Here is a 26,592-nt window from a genome sequence, read left to right on the forward strand (position 1 = left end):
GTGTGGGTCATGAAACTAGACATTTGTACTACTTTGTGCAGGTTTCTAGTATGAAATCCAGTTTCATGGTGCTGCATTGGTAGAAAGACAAGTTAGAGTGAATTTGTATATTCGGATTCTAGAGAGAAAATGAGGAGGAGCAGGTGGAAGTTCCATGTGGAAAAGGGTGGAAAGAGTGAATAAACCAATAATCGGTGATGTGTTAAGTGAGGACCTTTCCAATGTCCAAGTCTCCCTTGCTGAACTGGGAGAGCTCTGCTGAGGAAAGTTACCCCCTAACTTCAACCCTTCAGAACTCTGCCCCTCAATCCTTAGTGGTTGCAAATCCTCCTTTGACATTTCCCTTGTGTGGATATCCTGTCTGTTGGGGGCCACCTCTGGGGCTGCTGTGGAGCAGAACTTTTAGGGCGACATGAACATTTTGAGATGTGTAGTAAGAATGATATTTGAACCAGTTATCTAATGTCCCAGTGACCTCTTTGTCAATTCTAACAAGAAGTTTTATATTTAACCTAGTTTTAGTTACTCAAGTAGCTGGGTGTTAAGGGGTCAGTTCGCTCTCATTCTCTCTCTCTTTCTCCCTCTCCTCCCCTCCCTCCTTTCCTTCTCCTTCCCTCTTTGCTCTCATTTGATAGGAAGAGAACACAATACAAGGATGTAACTGGTGGGAAAAGATAGCTATTTCCAGACAAGACAAACATTTTTTCCTGGCTGACATCAGACCGAAAGCATTTATTATTGCTGTTGTTTACTCCATCACTGTAACAATGTAAAATGTTTTTTTGTGAGAAAATTTGGCCCTGCTCTGATTTATAAATACCTCTTGGACATGTTTTCTGAAATTGTTACCTAAAGTGATAAATAAAAAGGAATTCTAATCAAGTTCCCCCCCCACCCTCACCCCCATCTCTTTCTCAAAAGGAGGGAGAGAACAGAAAGGGGGGGAGAAAAGGGTGCGGATGAGTGTGTGCATCTACATGTAAATGGATGATGTCTATCTGGATGCAGAAATACATAGTTGATGCTGCATCATAGAGTGAAGGAGAAAGATGGGCTTGGGAGTCAGATCTGACTTTACATCCCAAAGCCCTGCTACTTAACAAGGTAGCTGTGTGATCTTGGACAAGTTATTTAACCTGCCTGAATTTAAATTTTCCCAATAGTAAATTGAAGCTAATCATAATTACCACCTCTTAATATACAAAGTTAAGTATTGACTCACTAATGAATATAGCCAGAGAAATATATTCCATCTGTTCCAGTCACTTAGGCCGTGCAGAGAAGCAGAGTAGCCCTAAATATAGAAGTGAGTATTGAAAAGTATGATGTATTCTAAGCATCTGAACCTTGAACTATTTCAAGGCAATAATTATGCAGCATCTGTGGCCGCATTTGTGTTTGCTATCACTCAGTCAGGGGCATTTTAATCATAGCTCTTGCTAAGAGATTGCTGTGCCCTTTTGGGTGTGTTTTATTCATCTGCTCACTAAATGTCAGTATTTATTGCAATTAATTAGCCAGCTATATCTTTGTTATTTTAGATAGATTACGTTGTTACATTCTTAAATGAACAATAGGCCTAATAGTGAAATTCTCAGAAAAAAATAGTTTTGCATATTAGTTGTAGATACAGATTCATCAATCATCATCATTAGTATCATCAAATAATATATAAGAGGCATTCAGATTCACAGGACTAAGTTGCCAAGGAAATGAGATATTTTGGCTTAGCTGCTTGATAATTAGATCACAGCAGTGGTTCCAAATCACACTTTTGCAAAACATTTTAAATTGTGAAATATACACAGTGGAAAAGTGCAGAAAGTATAAATATGTTCTCTTAACAAAATATTGTAGCGAAGATACTTATGTAACCCATGTCTGTTCAAGAAATAAAACATTGCCAGGACCCAAGAAGCTGCCCCTATGCCTCTTCCCAATCAAGACTATTCTCCCTATTGTGAACCACTATCTTGTTTCTCTTTATAGCTTTACTACCCATATATGTATCTCTAAGCGATGCAGCCTAGTTTTGCCTGTGTAAAATCTTTATATAAACTGAATTATCCAGAGTTTATTCTTTCAATCTGGCTTATTTTACTCAACATTAGGATTTATCCAAGTTATTGCATGTTGGTGACGTTTGTTAATTTTCATTATTATATAGTATCCCACTGTATGAATCTTCCACAGTCTGTTTATCAGTTCTCTTATGGATGGATGTTTGAGTTGTATTTAGTTAGGGGATATCATGGGCAACATTTTTTTTTTTTTTTGAGACGGAGTTTCGCTCTTGTTACCCAGGCTGGAGTGCAATGGCGCGATCTTGGCTCACCGCAACCTCCGCCTCCTGGGTTCAGGCAGTTCTCCTGCCTCAGCCTCCCGAGTAGCTGGATGCAGAAATACATAGTTGATGCTGCATCATAGAGTGAAGGAGAAAGATGGGCTTGGGCACAAGATTACAGGCACATGCCACCATGTCCAGCTAATTTTTTGTATTTTTAGTGGAGATGGGGTTTCACCATGTTAACGAGGATCGTCTCAATCTCTTGACCTCATTGTTTACACCTGCTGGTGCATATAAATGTTTGTTTATTTTCTATTGGCTTCCCTCTTTTTCTTACTGACTTCTAGGGGCTCTATGTATGCTCTAGATACAAGTTCTTTGATAGTCATGTGTGTTGCAGATACTCTCTTCTACTCTGGCTTGCCATTCTGCCCTCTTAATGACATTTTTTGATGAACTTAAAAGCACTTCTTCCTTTTTTTGAGAGGGAGTCTTGCTCTGTCACCCAGGCTGGAGTGCAGTGGTGCTATCTCTGCTTTCTGCAACCTCTGCCTTCTGGATTCAAACGATTGTCCTGTCTACGCCTCCTCAGCAGGGATTACAGGCATGTGCCACCATGGTTGGCTAATATTCACTGCATTTTGCCATGTCGGCCAGGCTGATCTTGAACTCCTGACCTCAGATGATCCACCCGCCTCAGCCTCAAAGTGCTGGGATTACAGGCATGAGCCACTGCTCTCAGCCAAAAGGTCTTCATTTTAATACAGTCAAAATTATCAATCTTTTCATTTATAAGTAGGGTTTGTGTCGCAATTCATTTTTTTACCTTCAGGTCACAAAGATATTCTCCTATTTTATCTTTATTTACTTTTATTTAACTAATTAATGTATTTGAGACTCGGGGTCTCAAACTCCTGGTCTCAAGTGATCCTCTTGCCTCAGCCCTCCCCACCAAGTAGCTGGGATTAGAGATGCAAGCAGCTGTGCCTGGCTGTTTCATCTTCTGAAAGTTTTATTGTTTTGCTTTTCACATTTATTTTTACAGCCCACATGGAATTGATTTTTGCAGATGATATGAGACATGCTCCAATTCCATTTCTCCCTATAGATAGCCAACTCTCCTAATACCATTTATTGAGAATGCTATTTATGTATTGAAAATCTTTTCCCCATCTGCTTTGAAGTGCCACATTTGTCATAAATCAAGAATCCACGTCTGGATCTGTTTCTGGGCTTTCTATTCTATTCCATGTGTCTATTTGTCCTTGTGCTAGTCATATACTGTTTTAATCACCACAGCTTTATATGTTCTGTTATCTGGTAGAGTGAGTCCTCCCACATCGTTGCTCTTCAGACATATCTTGGCTCTTGACCCTTTGCTTTTTCTTATAAAGTTTAGAAATCAACTTGTGAAGTTCCACGAAAACAAACAAATGAAGTAGCTTGAGATTTTTTATTGGGACTTACTTAGTTGTTTAATTTCTTTCCATGAGGTGTTTGTAGCTTTTTCCAATAGAGGTCTCCTACAGCTGTTGTAAGATTTCTTCCCGGGCACTTGATTTTTAAAAACAGTTGTAAATGTTATCTTTAAGATGATGGCATTTCTAATGTTTATTGCTGGTATATGGAATTATAATTGTATGTGCACGTGTGTGTCTATCTAGTAACCTTGTTAATTCTTACTCTAATAATAATTTGTAGATTCTTTTAGATTTTGCAACTTCATCATCATATCATTTGGGAATAATGACAGATTTGGTTTTTTCCTTTCCAGTTCTCATATATTTTTTTCTTGCCTTAGTGCACTGGGACCTCCATCAGGAATAGTTTTTTTTTTTAACTTTGCTTTTTGGCTAATTTGATAACTACAATTTATTAATTTTAATTAATTTGTTAAAGTACTTTTTAAACAGAATCATAAAATTCAAAAAATACCAAAAAGGTAAATAATATGAAAAGTCTCTATCTTACTCCAGACCTCCACTGGCTTTTTAAAAATATTCCATCTCTGCTTGTTTCCTTGACCTGCTGAATCTGGAACTCTGGAGCTTCACCATGTATGTTTTTTTTTATGCTCCACAGGTAACTGATATTTAAAGACCAATACAAAAAGTTTGCCTATGCAGAGATTAATGGGATTGTATAATACAGTGATCCTCAACCTTGGCTCAACATTAAAACCACAATGAGGCTTTAAAAAATTCCTGATGCCTTTGGGAGGCCGAGGCGGGAGGATCATGAAATCAGTTCAAGACCAGACTGGCCAACATGGTGAAACCCCATCTCTACTGAAAAAATAAAAATAAAAAAATTAGCTAGGCATTAGCTTGTGCCTATAATCCCAGCTACTTGGCAGGCTAAGGTAGGAGAATTGCTTGAATTGGGACCCTGGAGGCAGAGGTTGCAGTGAGCCAAGATCGAACTGCTGCACTCCAGCCTGGGCTACAGAGTGAGACTCCATCTCAAAAAAAATAATAAATTCCTGATGACTGCCCTGTATGCTGGACCTACTGATTTGAATCTCTGTAGGTGCCCTACTGGGCATCTAGAGTTCTTATAAGTTCCCCAGGTGATTGGGGGAGGCAGGAAGGAGGGCTTAAAAAGGGGCAAGAGGAAACATTCAGGAGTGATAGGAAACATACCTATCTTGATTGTGGCGATGGTTTCATAAGTGTGTACATATGTCATAACTTATCAGATTGTACACTTTAAGTCTGTTCCATTTATTATATGTCAATTTTGCATCAATAAAGCTTTTTTTTTTTTTTTTTGAGAGAGAGAGTTTTGGTCTGTCGACAGGTGCCAGGCTGGAGTGCAGTGGCGCCATCTTGGCTCACTGCAACCTCCGCTTCCCGGGTTCAAGCAATTCTCCTGCCTCAGCCTCCCAGGTAGCTGGGACTACAGGCACACCCCACCATGCCCAGCTAATTTTTGTATTTTTAGTAGAGACGGGGTTTCACCGTGTTGGCCAGGATGGTCTCGATCTCTTGACCTCGTGATCCCCCCACGTCGGCCTCCCAAAGTGCTGGGATTACAGGCGGGAGCCACCGCACCCGGCCAATAAGGCTTTTTAAAGGTAAAGCTCCCCACGTGATTCTAATGCACAGCAATAGTTGAGAATTACTGTTGTCGGGCGGGTGCTGTGACTCAAGCCTGTAATCCCAGCACTTTGGGAGACCGACGCGGGCGGATCACGAGGTCAGAAGATCGAGACCATCCTGGCTAACACGGTGAAACCCCGGTCTCTACTAAAAAAATTTAAAAAGAGAATTATTGTTGTAATAGAAAAGGGACATGACTGGAAGTGGCAGTTGATTAGACTTTCATCTGTTAACAGTTGGCTGTGCACAGTTAGACAAGTGATTGCAACCCCTGTGGACCTCAGGTTCATTCTGGTTAGTGGGTTCAATTTCTTCTCCAGTACTTTTCAACTGACATGTTGATTCTTCTACTTAGCCTGGCAGTGCTGGCCAGGCTGCTGGTGCACCTCCTGGCCACACGAGGGAGCCGTGCAGCTGGCAGCCTCTTAGTCGCCACTGAACACTCTTGTGAGGTCAAAATAGGCTGGTCAGGCAGGGGCCTTTCCCTTCTTCCTGTGCTGCTCCTCTTGGTGAGTGCAAGCCCTACTCCTCAACGGTCATCTTCAGCTACCCTCACTCACTGATCTCGCTGCAGGTGAGCCTTTTTTTAAAGCAAATCCATGAATCTCTGAAGGCACAGAACAGCTTTATAAAAGGATTCCCAGATTGCTTTGAAAACATCCTGCTCTCTGGAAGCAATTAAAATAGTACTGAATTGAAGTGTATGTATGTACACATGTAAGTGTATGTATATATGGGTGTATTTGCATCAATATAGATCCATATCTAGTCTCTATCAGTAAGCACACCAACAATACTATTCTCCTGCCTCTATAAAAATTAAACAATTTTGAGATCCTTCAGGCATTGACATTGCATAGATGAAAAAAGGAATCAAGCTTAGCAAAGTTTTTTTCCATGGTAATAGGATATAAAGTGCTTAAATGGGTAAATGTGAGAGAGAGAGACAGAGTGTGTGTGTCTGTGTTTGTGTGTGTGTGTATATCTGTGTGTTTACATATACTCAGATGAACAGGTTGGCTAAATATTTTCAGAATGGAATTCATCCAGACACTCTGCATTAATCTCTATTTTTCTTAGACCAGACAGGGCAAAAAATCTGAATTTCCCAGAAGAGATAGACTAGAATCAGTGTTACAAAATGATCTACCTATGCCCTAAACATTAATAAATGTATTATTATAATCCAGCTTAAAAATGAAAGGCAAATGTTTATCTGAAGTACAACAGTGATTTTTGAAAAAGAACTCCTCCCCCACCCTAAAATATTCTAAATGATGTTTTAAAACCTTAGCTTTGAGTCACTCTTTTATTTTTGGTCTTATTGCAGTTTTCTTCCATTTTGATTCCTAAATTTCAGATTATTCTATGAGCCAGTCACAACACCTTGCGGGCATACTTTTTGCTTAAAATGCCTGGAAAGATGCCTAGATCACAACGCAAAGTGTCCACTGTGTAAAGACGGTCTTTCACAGGTAAATCAATATTTCTTGTTTGGTTTAAATCAGTATTTCTTTCTTGTTTGGTTTAGCTTGTTTGAAATTGGGCACTAAGACAGTGTTCACTTGGACCCCAAGCCACTGCACTGTGGTAGGGCACGTTACTCCCTCGAATCATCTATTTCTCCTATAGTTTATTATTTTTTTTGAGACAGAGAGTCCCGCCCTGTCACCCAGGCTGAAGTGCAGTGGTGCGATCTCAGCTCATTGCAACCTCCGCCTCCTGGGTTCAAGCAATTCTCCTGTCTCAGCCTCCTGAGTAGCTGGGATTACAGGCATCCATCACCATGCCCAGCTAATTTTTGCATTTTTAGTAGCAGTGGGGTTTCACCATATTGGTCAGGCTGGTTTCGAACTCCTGACCTCAGGTGATCCACCTACCTCAGCCTCCCAAAGTGCTGGGATTGCAGGCATGAGCCTCCGTGCCAGGCCTATGTCTCCTGTCTTATAGCCACTGTCCCCCTCTCCATAAAGTCCTTTAGGAAAATGAGGCAATATGTAGCTTTTTATGCAGTGTAAATATGGAAATTAATTTGGGTCAGAAACAAAAGTATTAAATAGGTGATATGCATAGATCCTGTTTCTAATCTCATTGTGGCACCTGATACACTATAATCTTAAGTAAATCTTTTGTCCCCTCCAGGATTGGACTAGATCAGCCCTGATGTTCCCTATCATCAGTGTTTATTCTGTGACTTGAAGATAACAGCTCCCAAGGCCCCTGAAGAACCTAACAGAACTTCATAGTTATCCAGCCCGTCAGGAGTCACTGTATCTGGAAGCCCTAGAGCTGTTGCAGTAAGCCAGTTTAGCAGATAGCAGCCCTCTAGGGCTTCCAGATTCTCTAAAACTAATCACACAGACTACCATCTTTGTTTATTAAGTGAACTGGAAGGATTTCCTATAGAAAAAAAAGACCTGAGAATCCATCTTGTTTTCCCTCCCTCAGGGATTTGTGTGCCACATTTTACAATTGGTGTTAATGTTCCTTGCCCCCTGTCATTCCTGAGGGGAGATTGGAGATGCAAGGCCATCTCTAGGTGACTACAGATCCGGAAAAGTCACATGTTGAGCTTTACCATCACCCCAGTATTTAAATTAAGGGAATGCAGTGAAATGATCATCACTGGTAGCCCTGAGGGTATGCGTTGGGATTGGGAGGAGGGTCAATGTCACACCTTTCCCTAGATGAAGGAGTAGGATTTGCTGGCCTGATTGCAGGTGAGAAGTCCATGGTCCTTAAATTAAATAATACATTTGTGTTGTAGCATGGGAAAATTCAGGTTAAGTGGAAAGAAGAAAAATCTACCCATATGCTCAGTACCTAGAGAAAATCATTGTTACTTAACATTTTAGTATGTGCCTTTTCTGGCCTTTTATTTTAAAATCAGCAGAGGAGTCACCTACTTTTTAGACTGGCTACCTCCTCAGTCACTGCTTATCCCCCAAAAGTGGGATTGGGAAATGCAGTTGATTCTCCCATACCCAGGGAATGGCAGTGGCAGATAAGGCATCCTGGAGACAGATGCTACAGGGTCTTAGACTCGGGGGCTAGAAGATATTCTCATCTATCTCTGTGTATTCACATAGGGTCACACTTGCACCATTTTACATAGAATTAAGTATTCCAATCATATTAACTGCAGAATAGACACAGCCCATACTAAGAAAGGAACAAAATTTTCTGAAGCCAACTCGGGCGCTCCCCCTGCTGGGTCTGTAGTGGTAATTTCCATAGCGAGCAATTCTCTGCAGATGTATTGCCTTGTTTGATTGACACTGTTAAATACCCACTACTTAAGCATCCCTGGGCATGCATTTGTTAGGGGTGTTTGGGAGGAGAGTAACAGTGACAGTTGAGCCTGAGTCCAGTTCTTGAAGTCATGACCTTTAATCTCAGTGATACCTAGATGGTATATTAGAAAGGCAAATAGACAAATGAAATCACCAATATTTAGCTGTTTGTGTTTTTATAAACTAAAATTGAAAGAGAAAAAATAAGACTTGACGGTATCCAGAAGCCAAGCATTGGGTCAGGCTGAGAGTGGGGCAGGGCAGGAAAGGATCAATAATTGAAAGTTGCTGTTTAGTTCCCTGAAATTTTTGACCATTAACTTTGAGCATATCCCAGATAGAGACCACTTCTGTGAGCTTGTAAACATGATAATCAAAAAATGGAAAGGGAAGAATCCCCCCTCCCCCACTTTTTGGACAAGAACATGATATTGATTTCAGTGTTAAAACTGAAAATTGATTTCAGTGATAAAAACTTCAATGCAGGTTTTACCCCCTTGTTAAAATACTTTTTTCTAATTATAAAAATAATCAATTGCATGTGTTTTTTTTAAATGAAACTCCAACATCCAGAAAATACATATTATTATTATGGTATCAGCTGCTAATTTGTGGGTTCAGATTACTCCAATATGTGGGTCATTTAACAGGTATACTGATTGCATCAGAAGTATTTTACTGATGACTGCATATTATCTAATTGCCTCCCCCCATATAGTGCTTGGCATCAAGAAAATACAGCAAAAATGTAATAATGGAGGAGCTAATAGCTAAATTCCTTCCAGAAGAACTGAAGGAACGAAGGAAGCTTTATGAAGAGGAAATGGAAGAACTTTCTAAGTATGTATATGCATATTTCTGTTTTGTTTCATTCATAGAAGCTCATGAGAGCTGAATGTGCACATTTCTCCCAAGCTTCCCACTTGGTGATATCATGCTAATTGCTTGAAGTTGGCCATGGTGAGAGTACACCGTAGAAATGGGCAAGTGCTACAAACCAAGGTTTCCCCTGCACCCAGAGAGCCAGTTCTTAAACATAACAGCATACTCCTGAAAAAGCATAAGTGAAACCAGAGGATACTCCCTGGCCCCAGTAACAGGATAATGTTGGCAAGAGTAAATTGGAGTAGCTTAATCAGGGGAACTTAACAAAACATCTAAAAGATTGTTTTCAGATACATAAGGAGTCGCTATGAGGTTAAGAACTTTGGTGTCAACCAGAACCAGGCTTAAGACCAAGTTCTACCTCAAAGTGAGTCTACTTCATGACCAGTCTACTTCAGGCAGGTCACTTAACCTTTTTGGGCCTTAATTTCCTTATCTGTAGCTTGAGAATAATTTTAGTTCTTACCTCATGGACTTCTTTTTCTTTCTTTTTTTTTTTTTTTTGAGATGGAGTCTCACTCTGTCACCTCAGCTGGAGTGCAGTGGTGTGATCTTGGCTCACTGCAACCTCTGCCTCCCAGGTTCAAGCGATTCTCCTGCCTCAGCCATCCAAGTAGTTGAGATTACAGGCCTGTACCACCATGCCCAACTAATTTTTTTAGTTTTTAATAGAGACAGGGTTTCACCATGTTGGCCAAGCTGGTCTTGAACTCCGGACCTCAAGCAATACCCACCTGGGCCTCCCAAAGTGCTGGGATTACAGGCGTGAGCCACCGTGCCTGGCCACCTAATGGACTTATAAAGATCAAATGAACTTGTGCATAGTAAACGCTTAATTAATGGTAATAGTGCTAATACTTGTTAAGTGCTTTCTCTGCCATGTACAGGTAATGTGAGAGGTAAAGGGGAGGGGCAGAGGCATCAGTGAGGTTCTCAGTGCCCTGCCTGGCTGCAAGAACAGCTCCCTTAGCAGAAAAAGCAGGAGGCAGTCACTAATTTCTGTCTCTCTTGCTTCTGCCCTCCCCTTTCCCCATCCCCAGTAGAATCCTAACAGCATTCCAGACAGGTTCGTGACAGCAAAAATGATTCTGATTTCGTGCCCATTGTGTAGAAAACATTCATAAACTCTGCCAGTGGCTTGTTTGAATGCACTCCTCACTTTGAATAATGTTTTTCTCAGAAACTAGAAATCTGTTTTTCTCATTAATTTACATTGGAACTACTCGGGGCATCTTTATCTTTATTTCTGATATGTAAATTAGCATTGAGCCTCTCTAAGCCTCATCTCAAATCTCATTTAAGGTCTTATTAGCAAATACTGAGGGCTGGGCATCATGGCTCATGCCTGTAATCTCAGCACTTTTGGAGGCAGAGGCAGGCGGATCACGAGGTCTGGAGTTTGAGACCAGCCTGACCAACATGGAGAAACCCCGTCTCTTCTAAAAATACAAAATTAGCCGGATGTAGTGGCACATGCCTGTAATCTTAGCTACTCAGCAGGCTGAGGCAAAAGAATTGCTTGAACCCGGGAGGTAGAGGTTGCAGTGAGCCGAGATTGTACCATTGCACTCCAGCCTTGCCAAAAAGTGAAACTCCATCTAAAAAAAACACCAAATACTGAGATGTATTAGGGCTTTCTATGTAAATGAATCCTAAACTTAATCCTTTTGAGATCTGGGCAGGTGGTCTCATATCTCTTGATAGATTTAGGTTCAGATGTTCCTGTGTTGGATTTACTAGACAAATAGGAAGACAATGATCCTAGAGGAGCTGGCTCTGTTTTGGTTCCCCAATGGGTTGTATATGTAAATCTCTGTGGGTACTTATTGAAAGGCAGGGCTGGGTGCAGTGGCTCATGCCTGTAATCCTACCACTTTGAGAGGCCGAGGCACGTGGATTGCTTGAGATCAGGAGTTGACCAGCCTGGCCAATATGGTGAAGCCCTGTCTCTACTAAAAATACAAAAATTAGCCAGGTTTGGTGGCATACGCTTGTAATTCCAGCTACTCAGGAGGTTGAGGCAGGAGAATCGCTTGCATCCAGGAGGTGAAGGTTGCAGTGAGCCAAGATCATGCCACTGCACTCCAGCCTGGGCGATAGAATGACATGTGAAACTCCATGCCAAAAACAAACAAGCAAAAAACAAAACGAAAAGAAAGGCAGACTCCTGGGTCCCAATTACAGAGCTAACACATCAGTATCTCTGGTAACGTGGTGTCCAAGTTATCTTGATTTAAGACTCCCTGGTAATTATGATGCAAGAAGCATTTGAGCATCACTGGGCTGGATTACTCTTGCCTATCTCTTGGTCCTTCCCCGTTTCAGCTTGGCCTCCTTTGCAGATTCTTTGGGGGGAGGGGCTGGCAAATTTGAGATGCCCTAGGGATCTTACAGAGTATTTCCCACTATCCCTCTGGATTGCCGAGTCTACTTCTATCATCAGCAACCTTCCCTATGCAGCCTGCAAAACTCTTAAAGAGATTGTTTTGAGTGGAGAGCATGAAAGAAAGAAAACATATGAGGTATAGCTATCACCCACAATATTAAGATACTAGAAACTTCTTCAGCCAAATTAAAATATGTAGAATGCCAATTTTAATTTCTTAAAACTTAGGCTAAACTCTGCATCAGCTAATGGGACTCAGCCCACACTGTCAATTCCATTTCAATATTTTGCTATTAGCCATCAAAATTTGATGTCTCTGGCAAGTGACGCTGTCAAAAAAACAAACTTGGTGTCTCTTTGCCTTCCCCCGGGGGTATCACTTGCTAACATTTGACCAACATTTTTGTGTTCTGTCCGATTGGTTTGAGATTCCTGTCATTTGCTCTTTCTGACAGCCTTAATAAGAATGTGCCTATTTTCGTGTGTACTCTGGCCTATCCCACCGTTCCTTGTCCCCTGCACATCTTTGAGCCTTGTTACCGCCTGATGATTCGTAGATGCATTGAGACAGGCACGAGACAGTTTGGCATGTGCCTTGGAGATCCTGTCAGAGGGTGAGTGAGGAGCCATGTGAGCAAAGGGAGGTGGGGTAATGAGGGATTTCTGTTTTACTTTGGGGTACTCCCAGGAGATGGGGAGTCCTAGCTCATGAGGTTTACCTGACTGAAGAATATGAGCATTTGTAAGGATCAGGGTCCCTTTGGTGGTTAGTTGGGTTAGGGTTAGGGAAAAAAAAACAATATTTGGTTAAACAAGTCATATAAAACTTATTTTGTAAGAGTGTGGGCTGTGGAGTCAAAACTGCCTACATTCATATTGTAATTGCAGCCTTGAAACAAGTTTGAGTTTGAGCAAGTTATTTAACCTTTCTGTATCACAGTTTCCTTATCTGTAAAGTGAGTATAATAATAGTACCTACCTCACTGGGTTTGTTGGGAAGATTGGTGAGTTAATAATGTACATAAAATGCTGAGCACAGTTCCTGGTTTCCTTAAGTCTGTTTTGTGCTGCTGTAACAGAATGCCACAGACAAATAATTTATGAACAAGTGAAATTTATTTCTCATGGTTCTGGAGGCTGGGAAGTCCAAGATCAAGGTGCTGGCATCTGGCAAGGGCCTTCTTCCTTTATCATAACATAGTGGAAGGGCATAGCAGAAGGGCAATGAGGGGGGTCAAACTTGCCCTTTTATATTAATAACAACCCTACTCTACTTCCACCATATCAGCATTAATTCATTCATGAGGGTGGAGGCCTAATCACCTCTTAAATGTCCTACCTATTAATAATGCTACAGTGCCATTAAATTTCAAAGTGGGTTGTAGTGGGTTTAATGTTCAAAGACAAACATTAAATTATAGCACTGGCACATAGTATGTGCTCAATAAATGGTAGCAGTTATAAAATACATTACGATTTTTTTTTCACACAGGCGCTGCCTGTTGTGTAATTGAAGCTGTAAATCCAGGGACAGGAAAATAGGCAGAAGTCCCTTGAGTCACAGCATGGGGTTACAGAAATGGCTGGGGGCCAGGCTGGGGAAACAGAACTCATCAAGGATCTGTTCTCTCAACTCCATTCTCAATAAACAGATTTGCAGAATATGGCTGCATCCTAGAGATCAGAAATGTTCAATTCTTTGCCGATGGCCGCTCAGTGGTTGACAGCATAGGGAAGAGGCGCTTCAGGGTGCTCCATCAGAGCCAGCGGGATGGCTACAACACAGCCGACATTGAATACATTGAAGACCAAAAGGTGAGGGTGGCCACTGCCAGGAATCCCAAAGCCAGGCTATCCTCATAACTTGATACACAAAGATAGTTGCGAAAGGATTTCTCAGAACGCTCACAGGCCTTGGGATTTCACACCAAATTGCTGCAGCAACATCGAATGCTGCTGGATTGCTGTCCAGTTGCACAATGGCAGTGACAGCATCTATTGTCCTGGCTCTGCTTAGCTGCCGAGTCTCATTCATGCATAAGAAATGCTATCCTAGACCAACCCTGGGGCCCATTCAGCCTGAGAGTTAAGTCTCTGCCAAAGATACCAAGGAATAGATCTATGGTGGGGTCTATACATATGTATTTTATCTATCGATTTATGTATGTTTTAAACTTTTTTCTTTTGAGATAATTATAGATCCACACATGGATTTGTGTTTAAAAATATATAACCTGGCTAAGAGCCCTTCCCAATAATCCATTATCCCATAAGGCAGAAAAGATGACACATCTGGTTAATCCTTGGTTTTCTGAGCTAATGGGTGGAAGAAGAGGTAAATAATCCTGTGTTCATTTATATTTACATTTGTTACATAGTAGATTAACAAATACCTGATGACTGAGTAAACGTGTTTGACCAAGATAGTTAACACACTGAGACTGACACACTCCTGTGTCTTTTCCAGCCAGAAATGGGAAAACAGATGTAAAAATGAAAAGGGCAAAGGCATGGACCAGCATAACGTGGTTTAACCACATACCTCCACTCAGGCCAGTTTGAATCTCTGGTTTTCTGCTGTTTCAGTTAATCCCCAGCTGAACCTTTCTCCTTCCTCCATGCTCAGCAGTATCTATACACTGTGCAGCACTTGACTAAGGGGCATTTCACATTAAGCACAGGAGAAAGCTTGATGGGTGAGACTTCCCTTCGGGAGGCAGGATGGATGCTCAAAGTGAGTCAGGTGTCAAAAGTGACTCCAGTGAGTGATGGAGAGGGTACAGAATGTTTCACTTCCACTTTGATACTTTCAGGTTCAGGGAGAGGCTTGTGCTGAGCTCATGGGATTACATAACTCTGTCTATGAGCAAGCTTCATCGTGGTTTCATTCGCTCAAATCATCCCTAAAGAATCGGATACTCAATCACTTTGGTCCCATGCCGGAGAAAGATGCTGATCCCCAGGTATAGAAAAATGTCTATTTTAAATGGGTTGCCCCACCAGAAGAGAGTGCCTAGTGTTTGTGATTAGATGGGTATGTGGTTACCATTCAGCACATTGAATGCAGAGAGAAAGATGGATTTAATTTGGTGGTATTTGGCTGCACAGTGAGTGTCATGAGTAAGACCAAAAAGATCCCAAGTTAGAATTGGGGTAACTAAAGTAAAGCAGTAGGAAGTTGGATCCAATGCAGGTTTTGAGAGCTAAGTAAGATAACAGAATGGGAACACAGATCCCACCAACAGAAGAACCTTCCATGGGAGTCCAGATTCACACCATGGTAATGTTAGGGTGACAAGATATGTGCAAAGGCCAGGAATTAAGAGAAGGGTGTCCTGGGAGCTGAGACCAAAGGCTGCTGCTTTCAGGGAACTCCATAACCCTCTCCCTCATTGCTTTGGGAACAAGGATAGGGCCAGCTACCCTTATAAGATTACAACTGCAAGACCACAGAAACTTTTCATGCCCTGCTCTATCTATGCTTAGCCCTGCAAGTCTAGACCCTTGCTCTTCTCCTCACCAGGGCTGAACAGCTCCTGAGAAAACTGACCCTATCATTAAATTTACTTGTTGGTTGAGTTATACTAGAAGTAGTTTGTTAGTTTCTACTGATCAGTCTTCTTCCTGGGAGATAGGCCCATTTGCAAGATCAAGCTGCAGATCAGAAGCTCTCCAGGAGAGTGGAGATGGTTAAGTGTCACCAAGCTTTGCTTGCCTGGCATAAATCAGGGAATACTTTCTTTCTAGGACAAGGCTGGAGATAACCTAACCACATATTTCCTCACCACCGTCTCTTCCTATGCTCTGAGCTGGCTCTCCTGTATCAACACTTACAGAACTTCCTTGATTCTTTACTTATGCTCATCCCCAACTCTCACAAAAGAAAAATCTAAATATACATATTCTGACCTGCTTACCTTGGGTATGACCTTGGGAAGATCCCTTTTCTTTTCTCAACTTTGTCCTTGACATGAAGCGGGTACTAAAGCCCCCTCTTCCTTTTGCATTCTGAGACTCTAAGACACCAGTCTGTTCCCTAATGAACTGCAATGTCTTGCTTTCCTCAGACCACAGAGGTGGCTCCTTTCCCCCCTGCAAAGGCATCATGAGTTTTCAAGGGAGAAAGGCCAGTTAGTGCTTCCTGTGACCCAGCTCCTGGCTCTGGGCCATGGTGAGTCAGGACTGCGGCATATACCTCTGAACAAGCTCACGATCAAGCTTAATGTTCCCCTTCATTTTCCGGGAAGTATTCTCCCCTAGTCAGGCAAAAGATATAGATCAGCAATGATAACAGGAGAAAACACAGATGCTACAGTGTGATTCATAAAGGCTAATGACATAGAAAGTTGAAATCTTGGGTTTCACTTCCTTTCTTCTTAGTTCTGTTATTATGTTGCTTTGGCAGAAGCAGCACTAACAAAAAAGAAAAACCCAAACCCATCCCAGTTTGCGCCAGCCAATGATGCATCCCCAGTGGTCCCACAGATAAGAATGTTCTGTCAGGAGGAGGTTTCTTAGAAACTGCCACAAATGTTAAAACCAGCTGAAATATCTCTGTTGATGATCCTGAGAAAGAAAGTTCAGAACATCAGTCTAATATTCAGAGCTGATCATAGGAGGGAGAGCATGTTGCCAACTTCAGAGAGGGAAAAACAGAATGCAAATGCAGCTAGAGGCACAAAGAAGCAAAGAAGGCAGTGAGATTTGGTGAAGTTCAGAGGAAGTTTGCAGCCAAATAATTTCAGGTGTAGGCACTTTGATCAGAATGGTTCTCTGCAGTCCCACAACCAACCTTATGAAAGTTATGGGCAGAAAGCTTGTTTTAGGCTTAGTAGAAAATAAGTTCCCAATGTCTAAAACATGTGCCAGGGAAGCTGCTTACAAACAGAATTTTGGGGAAGGATTTATTTGGAATATGAAAGCTCTTTATTAAAAGAAAATCTAGGGGCAGAATGTATTTCTAATATGAATGTTTTCTAATTGGAATTTTTGCAAAGTGGGTTGTAATTCTTTGGAAATGTAAATCATAACCTTTGGTTTTAGGGGAGAAGATAGCAGTGGCCCTGTATAGTGACATGATATATCTGGACTATTGCTTCAGCCACAGCAAGGAAATGAGGGGACTTAAAAGACATGCAAAAGCCAAGGGATCATGGGAATTGAAGGCCTGCATGTTAAATGCATCAGTCTAAAGGACCTCGGCAGAATCTTAGAAGTAGAAGAGACTACATAGTGGATACCAGCTTGTAAAATCACATTGGTTAGGAGGCATAGGGTATCTGTTAGGGTATTGGTTGGTTTGCTTTAACAAGAACCAAAAATGACTGGAGCTTAAACAAGATGGAGGGGCTAAGTCCTCGGCAGCTAGGGAAGCTCTATTCCATGAGAGCGTTTAGGAACCTAGGCTCCTTCATCACAAAGCTTGAACATCCTTAGACTGTCTTCTTGATTGAGGAAGGCTGATCCTCATCATGTCCATGTTCTAGCTAGGAGAAAGGGAGAGAAAGAAGAAGGCAGAGGGCATATGCTGCTTTCTCAGAGCATGACCAAGAGGTTACACATATCACTTCCCTTTACATCTTATTAGCCAGAACTTTGTCTCATGGCCTCACCTAGCTGTAAGGGAAGCTGAGAAATTTAGTCTTTTTTTCTGGGTGGCTCTATGCCCTGCTAAAATAAGGGGGAAAATAGATATAGGGGCAATTAGCAATCTGCCACACAGAAGTCATTCTACCTGGGGTCTTTACCTTGAGCATTTAGAAACCTGCAGACTGATGTTCTTGGATGGGGATAGGATGATACCATTGTGTTTCTCTGTTGCAGATGAACCCGAATGGCCCAGCCTGGTGCTGGTGGACATTAGCAGTTCTACCTTTGGAAAGCCGAGCTCAGCTCCCCTTTCTAGCAATGACATCCTTAAAGGACAGACTGAATGGTATTCGACGAGTCCTGGCCTTCATGTCCCGAAACCAAAACTAGTGAGTGGATTACCGAAGAGGAGCTCCCACCTTCCCCACAGCCACTCGGGGGAGTCTTCTTGTAAATATATCTAATTGCAATAATAACAGAAGAGGGTGTCAAACAGAGGCATCAGCCTGCTGTTGATTACGTAGAAAAATTTGAGTAGAAAGACCAAAAGAATGTGACCTATTTGAAACTTTCTGTCTTAAGATGCTTCTTGACATGCTGCATAATTGCATAAACAGCAGAGGTATTTAAGAGCCCAGAAAAACGTAATTTGATTTGAACATTAAAATTTCCAAAAGTTTAAAGGGGTTTTGCTTTAGTATTCCTTTCATAGATCAATGACTGCGTGGTTGAAATGTGAAAACAAAGATACTAATAATGTTGCTGTATAATTTCACTGACTTGAGGTCTCATTCCAAGTGGTTCAGGTTTGTAGAGCATTGTGTAAAATAATTTTCATACTTCTTTCTGTTTTAATAATTTATTTTTTGCACTACTGTATTCTTTTTTTCTACATGTGTGTTTGTAACTATTTAAAAGTCCATTGCTTTATTTATTGATGTGGTTTACCGTGTACCTAGGGGGAAATAACAATACTAGAAGTGTGCAGTTTTTGCTTTAATCTTTTTTTTAACTACATTGACACTAGTTGTTAGACCATTTCAATATCTATCCAAGTGGATGCTTAAAAGAAATTCAGAATGATGCTAAGATCATCTGTCTTCAGAGTCCACTTTTTTTTCAGTTTGAACTAAACAGTATAAAATACTTAAGGGATTTGCCCTAGATTATGGTATATGCGAAGGTAAAGTAAAACATTTCATTTTCTGTGTGTAATACAGAACAAAGCTGAAAGAATTATTTTTATTATAGCCATTTGTTCCAGCAGTCTAATTGTAAGTGTTTCTAATTTCTCCCCAGTGCACTTAGGAATGGGATTTTAGGCAGGATTATAATTAACTCTTCAAAGGAAATGGTGTTCAGTGTGGCACATCACAGCCATGCCCAACTAGCCTTCATACCACACCTCTCATCAGGGTTCTAGGATCAAGACCTGGGCAGAAACACTTGATGAAGGATTTTTTCTTATTAAAAATGTAAATAAGCCAGATAGAGTAGAACCCTTTAATAATCTTTTTAAAGAAACCAGATGGCTGGGCATGGTGGCTCACATCTGTAATCCCAGCACTTTGGGAGGCTGAGGCGGGTGGATCACTTGAGGTCAGGAGTTCGAGACCAGCCTGACCAACTTGGTGAAACCCCATCTCTACTAAAAATACAAAATTAGCCAGGTGTGGTGGCGTGCGCCTGTAATCCCAGCAACTCTGGAGGCTGAGGCAGGAGAGTCGCTTGAACCCGGGAGATGGAGGTTGCAGTGAGCCAAGATTGCACCATTGCACTCCAGCCTGGACAACAATTATTTTATCTAAGTACTGCCTTGCTCCTTAGTTGCATGGGTGAAATATTTCAGTATAGCAGGAGAATACAGGGTAGGGAGTAAGAGTAAGTCCTTATTTAGCTTGCTTAGTGCTAGTTTGAGTCCTTCAGTGGCAGGACAGCCTGCAAGGTACCACGAGTACAGAAGTATTATATTGGCAGAGTGAAACAATTAGAGCAGGGAGGAAATGAATTGTACTATTTGTACCTTCATGCAAATTATACCATGTGATTTTGGACAGTGAATGATTTTTGCATCATTCACTCACAACCCATTGCTCTGTTAAGGTGAGAGGGTAATGCTTGCTTCTCTCATCACCAACTGTAGCTAGAAACAGGAAAGGGAGAATGACATGATCCAGACAACATAGAAAAGATTCATGTAAGCAGAAACAAGATGATCTTTTCTGCACTCACTTAACAGACATTATATTGCCAGAGCATTGTGTTTATCAGATTTGATGTTTGGAGCTAGTCTGGGCAGGTGAACAATGGAAATAGATGGACATATCGGCATGATTTCTGCCCAAGCAAACTCTACAAGGCTCAAGGAACAGAAAAGACTCCCCCTTCCACCTGGTTCCCAGACCAGGTGGTCATAACACAATCCTAATAGAGTAGTTTCTTGCTATCTAGTGTAAATGCAACAAAGAAAAGGGCTGAATGCTTCTTTACTTGTTAGATATGTTACTTCTGGAAATTGATTTAACTTTCGTCAAGCCCCAGTTTTCTAATCTATGAAATGATAGTGACAGTTCTGCATATAGGGTTGTGACAAAAATTAAATGAGAGAATGTATAAATCAATTAGCACAGTGTCTCACACCTAGAATTCATTCAAGAAATAATAGCTACTATTAGATTAGTCGTAGTTATCGAATATCATCAAGAGCCTACATTTGTGTAAAACACTGCCTTTACACACAGTATCCACTTGAAACCCCTTTAAACTTAGTTGGAGGGATCCATGCCACTGATTTTTTGACCCATAATTTGATGATTTACAGATAATTATTTTGGGAGTTAAATCTGTTTGTGAACATGAAATAACTGGAGAACAAATGAAGGTTAGAGATAGGCATCATTCCTATACCAGAAAAGTTTCTCCCACTTCTCAATAAGGGCTAAAAAGCTTGTAGATCTAGGATTTCCTTCCTTCCTTCCTTCCTTCCTTCCTTCCTTCCTTCCTTCCTTCCTTCCTTCCTTCCCTCCCTCCCTCTCTCCCTCCTTCCTTCCCTCCTTCCTTTTGTTCTTTTTTTTCTTTTCTTTCTCTTATGCTGTCACCCAGGCTGGAATGCAGTGGCTCAATCTCAGCTCACTGCAACCTTCGCCTCCCAGGTTCAAGTGATTCTCCTGCCTCGGCCTCCCAAGTAGCTGGGATTACAGGCATGCACCGCCATACCTGGCTAATTTTTCTAGTTTTAATAGAGATGGGATTTCACCATGTTGCCCAGGCTGGTCTCGAACTCCTGACCTCAGATGATCCACCCACCTGGGCTTCCCGAAGCGCTGGGATTATAGGCGTGGGCATGAGCCACCACGCCCAGCCTAGGATTTCTGATAGAATGGAAGCCTTAAGTTCTAGCTCCATTAGAATAACCAGCTTATCACTCCTGTTCCCCAAAATGTATTGAAAACCTTACCCGTGCCAGATGATTAGAGTTTACAATTTGTGACTTCTGTGCTTAGTTGATGGTATTTCTTTATGTTGCCCAAAGTAACAGATTCAACAAAAATGTACTGAGATCCCCATATACCAGGTACTGAGCCAGGTGATCTCACATACCTGAGCTCATTAAATCATTCTCCTGTCAATCCCGTGAGAGCAGTTATTATCCTCATATTATGGATGAGAAAACTGAGCCTCCACTATGTTAAATACTTTGTCTAGTTGCAAGGCAGGATGCAAGGCTAAGCTTTGGCTTTCTTTGGGATGTACCTTAACAAGGTAATCAATTGGTCTTGACCATTTTTACACTGGGAAATTGTTTTTTTTGTGTAGCTTGGGAATTAAGGGTATATAGAAGAAAGACATAAAGCTAAATCTAGGCCAGAAAAATAAGACTTCCCCACCATAGATAGTGCCACTTATTTGATCCTTCTGTCTATCACGACTGACCCAGTCTTTGCCTACTAGGTCATTTTTGGTTAATTTTTGTATGTCTGTACGTGTGTGTGTGTGTGTGTACACACACATATATATACTACGTAGCAAGCAGACATCATGCCTTTCTGCTTTGTACTGTACTACTGCTGCTAGCAAATAACCAGCAAAATGTAGAAAATGAAAAACAAACCAATTTTCTGTAGACAACTTGGAAAAAAGAGTGCCTGCCCCTGACTTAGTTGGGCAGAGAATGAGTATTTGTAAAGTTTGCCTTTTCTGAAGGCCAACTGCTTCTAGCCCAGTGCTGCCTTGGCAAAGAGGGGCAAGCCAAGTCATTGCACATGTGGCACTTCCAGCTCTACCTGTGGAGCTGGCCCGGGCTCAGTTAATCCCCTGTGACTGGCCATTGGAGCGGCGGAGCTCCTGAGGCTGGTTCACAGCACCCAGAGGTCTCTCACTGTCAATAGATTGCATACTGTTGACAGACTGCAATGCATTGGGGAGGACTGTGTTCCCCACACCAACTCTATTTCCAAGATGGGAGTTTTATTCAGGGACTCATTCCTTGAGTTCCCAACATGTTGACTTCGCATCCATTTCTGCCCCTCAAGGCAGAATCATAGCAGTGTTGTGCGACAAAGATGCAAATGAAGGACAGCCCAAACAATGGAAAAGGGGAGATTTTCAATCCATTCTTGGGGCCGAGGAATGAAGTTTTGATTTCTGATAGAGGACCATTCTAAAAAGTGGCAGCATGGGCTTCAGTTTGTGCCCCTTCTGAGTACAAAGAGAAGGAAGGAAAAGGAGCCACATAAAAGGTACGCATTCAATTCATCTTAGAATGACAGCTCGCACCTTATTACACTGTACAACTATTTAATAATCTGAGTTATGCACATCCAGAGGGGAAATGAAGAAATTTTCACTTACAAATGTGTATTTCCAAACATGCTGAGTTAACCTCCAGAGAGAAGTGCCTGTAATCTCTGTTCCTGGTGTCACTTTAAAGCTTTTGCTTCATGACTCTGTAGCTGTTTAAAATGTTTTTGCAGCCAACGTGATTTAACAGAAGTTTACAAAGCAACACTGTAGCTAATGTGTAATTTTAAAAGTGGATTAACATTGATTATTGTTAAAGCAACACTAATAAATACAAGGAAAGCAAATATGTCAATGTGGCATCATAGGCTTATTTTAGATAAACTAGTTACATCATCTTATGCATTTGTAAGTAATGCCAGGATTAAAATATCAAGCAAGCCACGTAAACAGTGGCAACCGTGTGTGTGTTTATTTCCTATTTGTTAAGCAGCCATTTTACTCTTGCACTGTAACGAAGTGAAGGGAAATATAAGATAATGCTTTTTTCCCCCATGTTGCTATTCAACTACCTCTATATGCTTGATTTTTTTTTAGGATTCCCTTCCTCCAAATCTGTACAAAAACATTTCAGCTCATCTATGTTGTAATAACAATGTGATACAGTCTGTGTGAAAGTTGTTTGTTCATTAAAAAATGTTTCCTATTGCCTCACTTTGTGTCCAACAAAACTGTATTCCTACCTTAGGAAAAGAATTATCCAACTAGCTTCAGTATCACTTTGGTGGAAGTTGAATAGAAAGGAATGCTTCAGGAACACCTATTTTGTTCTTGTTCCTATTGGTTGTAATACCTTTGACCAGAAGATCCTTTAAGGAAATACACCTGCATTCAGACAGCAAACTCCCATGTTTGCCACAGTGAGGCATGTGTGAACTGATTAATGTGACTGATGTGTTCTGAAAAACTGGCCATAAGTTGTTTCAAAATGCACAAGAAAATCTTGTTACATAAATAATTATGTTGAAGCATTTTGTCAATATCTGCCCCTACTTTATATGTAAATCGAAGCATTCACATACTGGGTTTGCTGAAAGCAGAACATACTATCTACTATTTTCTTTGGCATCATAAAATGTTCAAGAAAGCAAATAACATGTTTTTATTGTAAACAAGCAGTTTATTAACAGTAGTCTAAAGCCAAGGCCCAAAACATGAACCTTTTAACAGGAAAATTGGTAAAAATAAATGTGACATTGAGTGATATTGACCAAGCTGTGATCAAGTGATATTGACCCCAGCAGGAGAGCTTCAGCAACATCCCATCTTCTCTTTGGTACTGATTTTAGTCTTAGCCTTTGATAACTTTTAAATGAATTCTTTTTTACCAGGAAAAGACACATGAATGGGACAATTAGAAATGAAATTAGAGAAAATTCCACTTGGGCTTGATCTTATTCTGTGTAATAGGATCTTTGGGATTTTTGAAAAAAAATCAGAACTCCTCCCTATCTAGGCCCCAGAGGCATTGCTTGGCTCTGTTGGACTTTGTCCTTCTGTGCCCAGTATGCCACACTCTGGTTCTCAAGAGATAGAGTACACACTTGAAGGCACAAGACAGTCCTGCCCAGAATGCCTGCATAGTTTTTCTCTGGAGAACCAAATTGGACCATCTTAAAAGAAGGTTCTGTTTGCAGTTGCCCCCAAGGCCTCTGTTAGAACGAATGCCAACACTTTCTGCATCCTCTCTTCTGGGATCCACTCTGGCTCTTTTGAGTTCTCCAGGGCCAAAGATGCCTCCCTAGAAGGTACTCCCAGCTACAAAATGACATATGAACAAGAGAAAGGAAGAAAAAAAAAATGCCCCAGACTCCCAGAAGTCTAAATTTTTCCTTATTCTCTTAGGTTTTATGATTTCTTCATCCCCAGGTGGGCCTGAGGTGGGATGGGAAGGGGCTGGTGTTAATACTCCCCATATTGACTCCTTTGAGGTAATGCAGAGATTTCCTAGCCAGACTTGCCTGTGGTCAGCTCAATGCAGAGGTATGTTCTGGTCAAGGTAGAGAAGTATAAGTTCTGAGGATCCCTGCCTCTGTATCTCTGAGGCCTCTTCTCCTAACCTTTCCAGTTTTTGGTTACTGATTTTCCCATTCCAACCTATACTCACATTGACTGGTCACCCAAGTTTCCTGTCCACTTACACGTATATTATCAAATGTCATCATTGCATTACAAATCCCTGAAAAAACTCTTTACTCAACTTATTAAAGTACAGCATCCCAAATTGTACCCCCTTGCAGAATGCTTCCTACCTTCCATTAAGTACTATCAACAATTTCTGGATACTACAAGTGTTGAAAAAATTAAGTAGCAAAACAGTCCGCTTGCCCTAAATCCAGTTGTGCTATAGAAATCTTGCTTCTCTTGGATTCTAGAAGTGAATCATGGAGATATTCAATTCAGTCATGGGAACAGGGGCGATCACTGCCCCTTTGGCCTGTCAGGATGCCTGTTGCCACTCCTAGAAGGTAACTCTAAAGTCTCAGGACATGTGTTTCTTCTGTGAGCCAAAATGAACACGTTCATAAGAAGACAGTGGTAATTAGGGAAGGGGGAGCATTATGTCCACAAATGGAGTTAAGCCCTTCTACTTACACAGTCTACAGTAATCAGTTCCCACTGGAGGGAGAAACGGATGGAGGGAGGAAAATAGAGGAATGAAGGCAGAGAAGGGTTATGGAAATGGCTAATTATGAAAGCTCAAGCGGCTACCTTTTCATCTCCTGGCCAGAACATCATGGATTCTCTTCCTGTATTAACTGTGGACTTAATCTTCCATCCCGATTTGGGGTGTCACTTATGCCAAAACTAAGACTGCAGTCATGTGTTCAGGAAGTAGGAGCCATGTTCTTGTACCTGTAGGCTGATCCCAGAAAGGACAGACAGTGTACCAGGAGCTCCTCATTGAGCTGGTCATTGATCCAAAGGCCAAGCCCATGTCCACTGCGTGTTCATTACATGCCATGTTTTTTTCTATAATTTTTAACATTCTTATTAGAAATAATAATCTGTGGCCAGGTACGGTGGCTCATGCCTATAATCCCAGTACTTTGGGAGGCCAAGGTGGGTGGATCACCTGAGGTCAGGAGTTTTAGACCAGCTTGGCCAATGTGGCGAAACCCTGTCTCTACTAAAAAAAAAAAAAAAAAAAAAAAAATTTTGCCAGGCATAGTGGCATGCTCCCATAATCCCATGTACTCAGGAGGCTGAGGCAGAAGAATCACTTGAACCCAGGAGGCAGAGGTTGCAGTGAGCCGAGATCGTGCCACTGCACTCCATCCAGCCTGGGTGACAGAGTGAGACTATGTCTCAAAAAAAAAAAGAAAAAGAATAATCTGTGAAGTAGAGCTCTTCACAATAATCTGAAGTAGAGCTCACTATAATATGTGAAGTAGACATCTTACTTGTTAGAGGCAAGTAAACTGTGGCATGGGGTGGTTTTGTTACTTGCCAGTGGCCATACTGATTAAGACCTGGGCCAGAGCCCACATGGATTCCAGAGCCCACATTCTTACTATTATGGGATGCCCATTGTGTAGTGCCCCAGACCCACGAGAACAACTCAGTTCATAAATGCAAATCAAAACTATGATGAGGTACCATCTGAGACCTAGAACCAGAAATACAATTTGGCCCAGCAATCCCATTACTGGGTATATACCCAAAGCAATATAAATAATTCTATTATAAAGATACATGCATGCGTATGTTCGTTGCAGCACTATTCATGGTAGCAAAGGTGTGGAATCAACCTAAATGCCCATCAATGATAGACTGGATAAAGAAAAGTGGCACATACCACAGAATACTATACAGCCATAAAAAGGAATGAGATCATGTCCTTTGCAAGATCATGTCCTGTGCACTGTGCTGAGCATGATCTTATTTAGTCCTGAAACCATCATTCTTGGCAAACTAATACAGGAACGGAAAACCAAACACTGCATGTTCTCATAAGTGGGAGCTGAACAATGAGAACAATGAGACACAGGGAGGGGAACAACACACACTGGGGTCTGTCAGTGGGGTGGTGGGAGGGAGAGCATCAGGAAAAATAGCTAATGCATGTAAGGCTTAATACCTAAGTGATGGGTTGATAGGTGAAGCAAACCACCGTGGCAGATGTTTACCTATGTAAAAACCTGCACATCCTGCACATGTACCCCAGAACTTAAAATAAAATAAAATTAAAAATAATAAATGCCTGGTGAATTTCCAGTAATGATGACAGCAAAACAACGGCAACCATTT

The 26,592-nt window shown here is 41.4% G+C and overlaps 1 protein-coding gene across 3 annotated transcripts in view; it reads left to right on the forward strand.

Annotated features, from left to right (window-relative positions):
• LONRF3 (LON peptidase N-terminal domain and ring finger 3) overlaps nt 1–22,995 on the forward strand; it is a 47,347-nt gene extending 24,352 nt beyond the window's left edge. For all 3 annotated transcript variants that reach the window (XM_035287883.3, XM_002763207.8, XM_002763206.7), the window contains 6 exons: nt 6,749–6,863; nt 9,400–9,521; nt 12,408–12,566; nt 13,605–13,767; nt 14,766–14,915; nt 17,776–22,995. In XM_035287883.3, the coding sequence (XP_035143774.1) occupies nt 6,749–6,863; nt 9,400–9,521; nt 12,408–12,566; nt 13,605–13,767; nt 14,766–14,915; nt 17,776–17,931 (865 nt within the window). In that variant the 3' untranslated portion in view covers nt 17,932–22,995. The remainder of the gene's footprint in view (nt 1–6,748; nt 6,864–9,399; nt 9,522–12,407; nt 12,567–13,604; nt 13,768–14,765; nt 14,916–17,775) is intronic.
• The last annotated feature ends 3,597 nt before the right edge of the window (nt 22,996–26,592 follow it).

The sequence above is a fragment of the Callithrix jacchus genome, chromosome X (assembly GCF_049354715.1).
Source record: "Callithrix jacchus isolate 240 chromosome X, calJac240_pri, whole genome shotgun sequence".
Classification (NCBI taxonomy): Eukaryota; Metazoa; Chordata; class Mammalia; order Primates; family Cebidae; genus Callithrix; species Callithrix jacchus.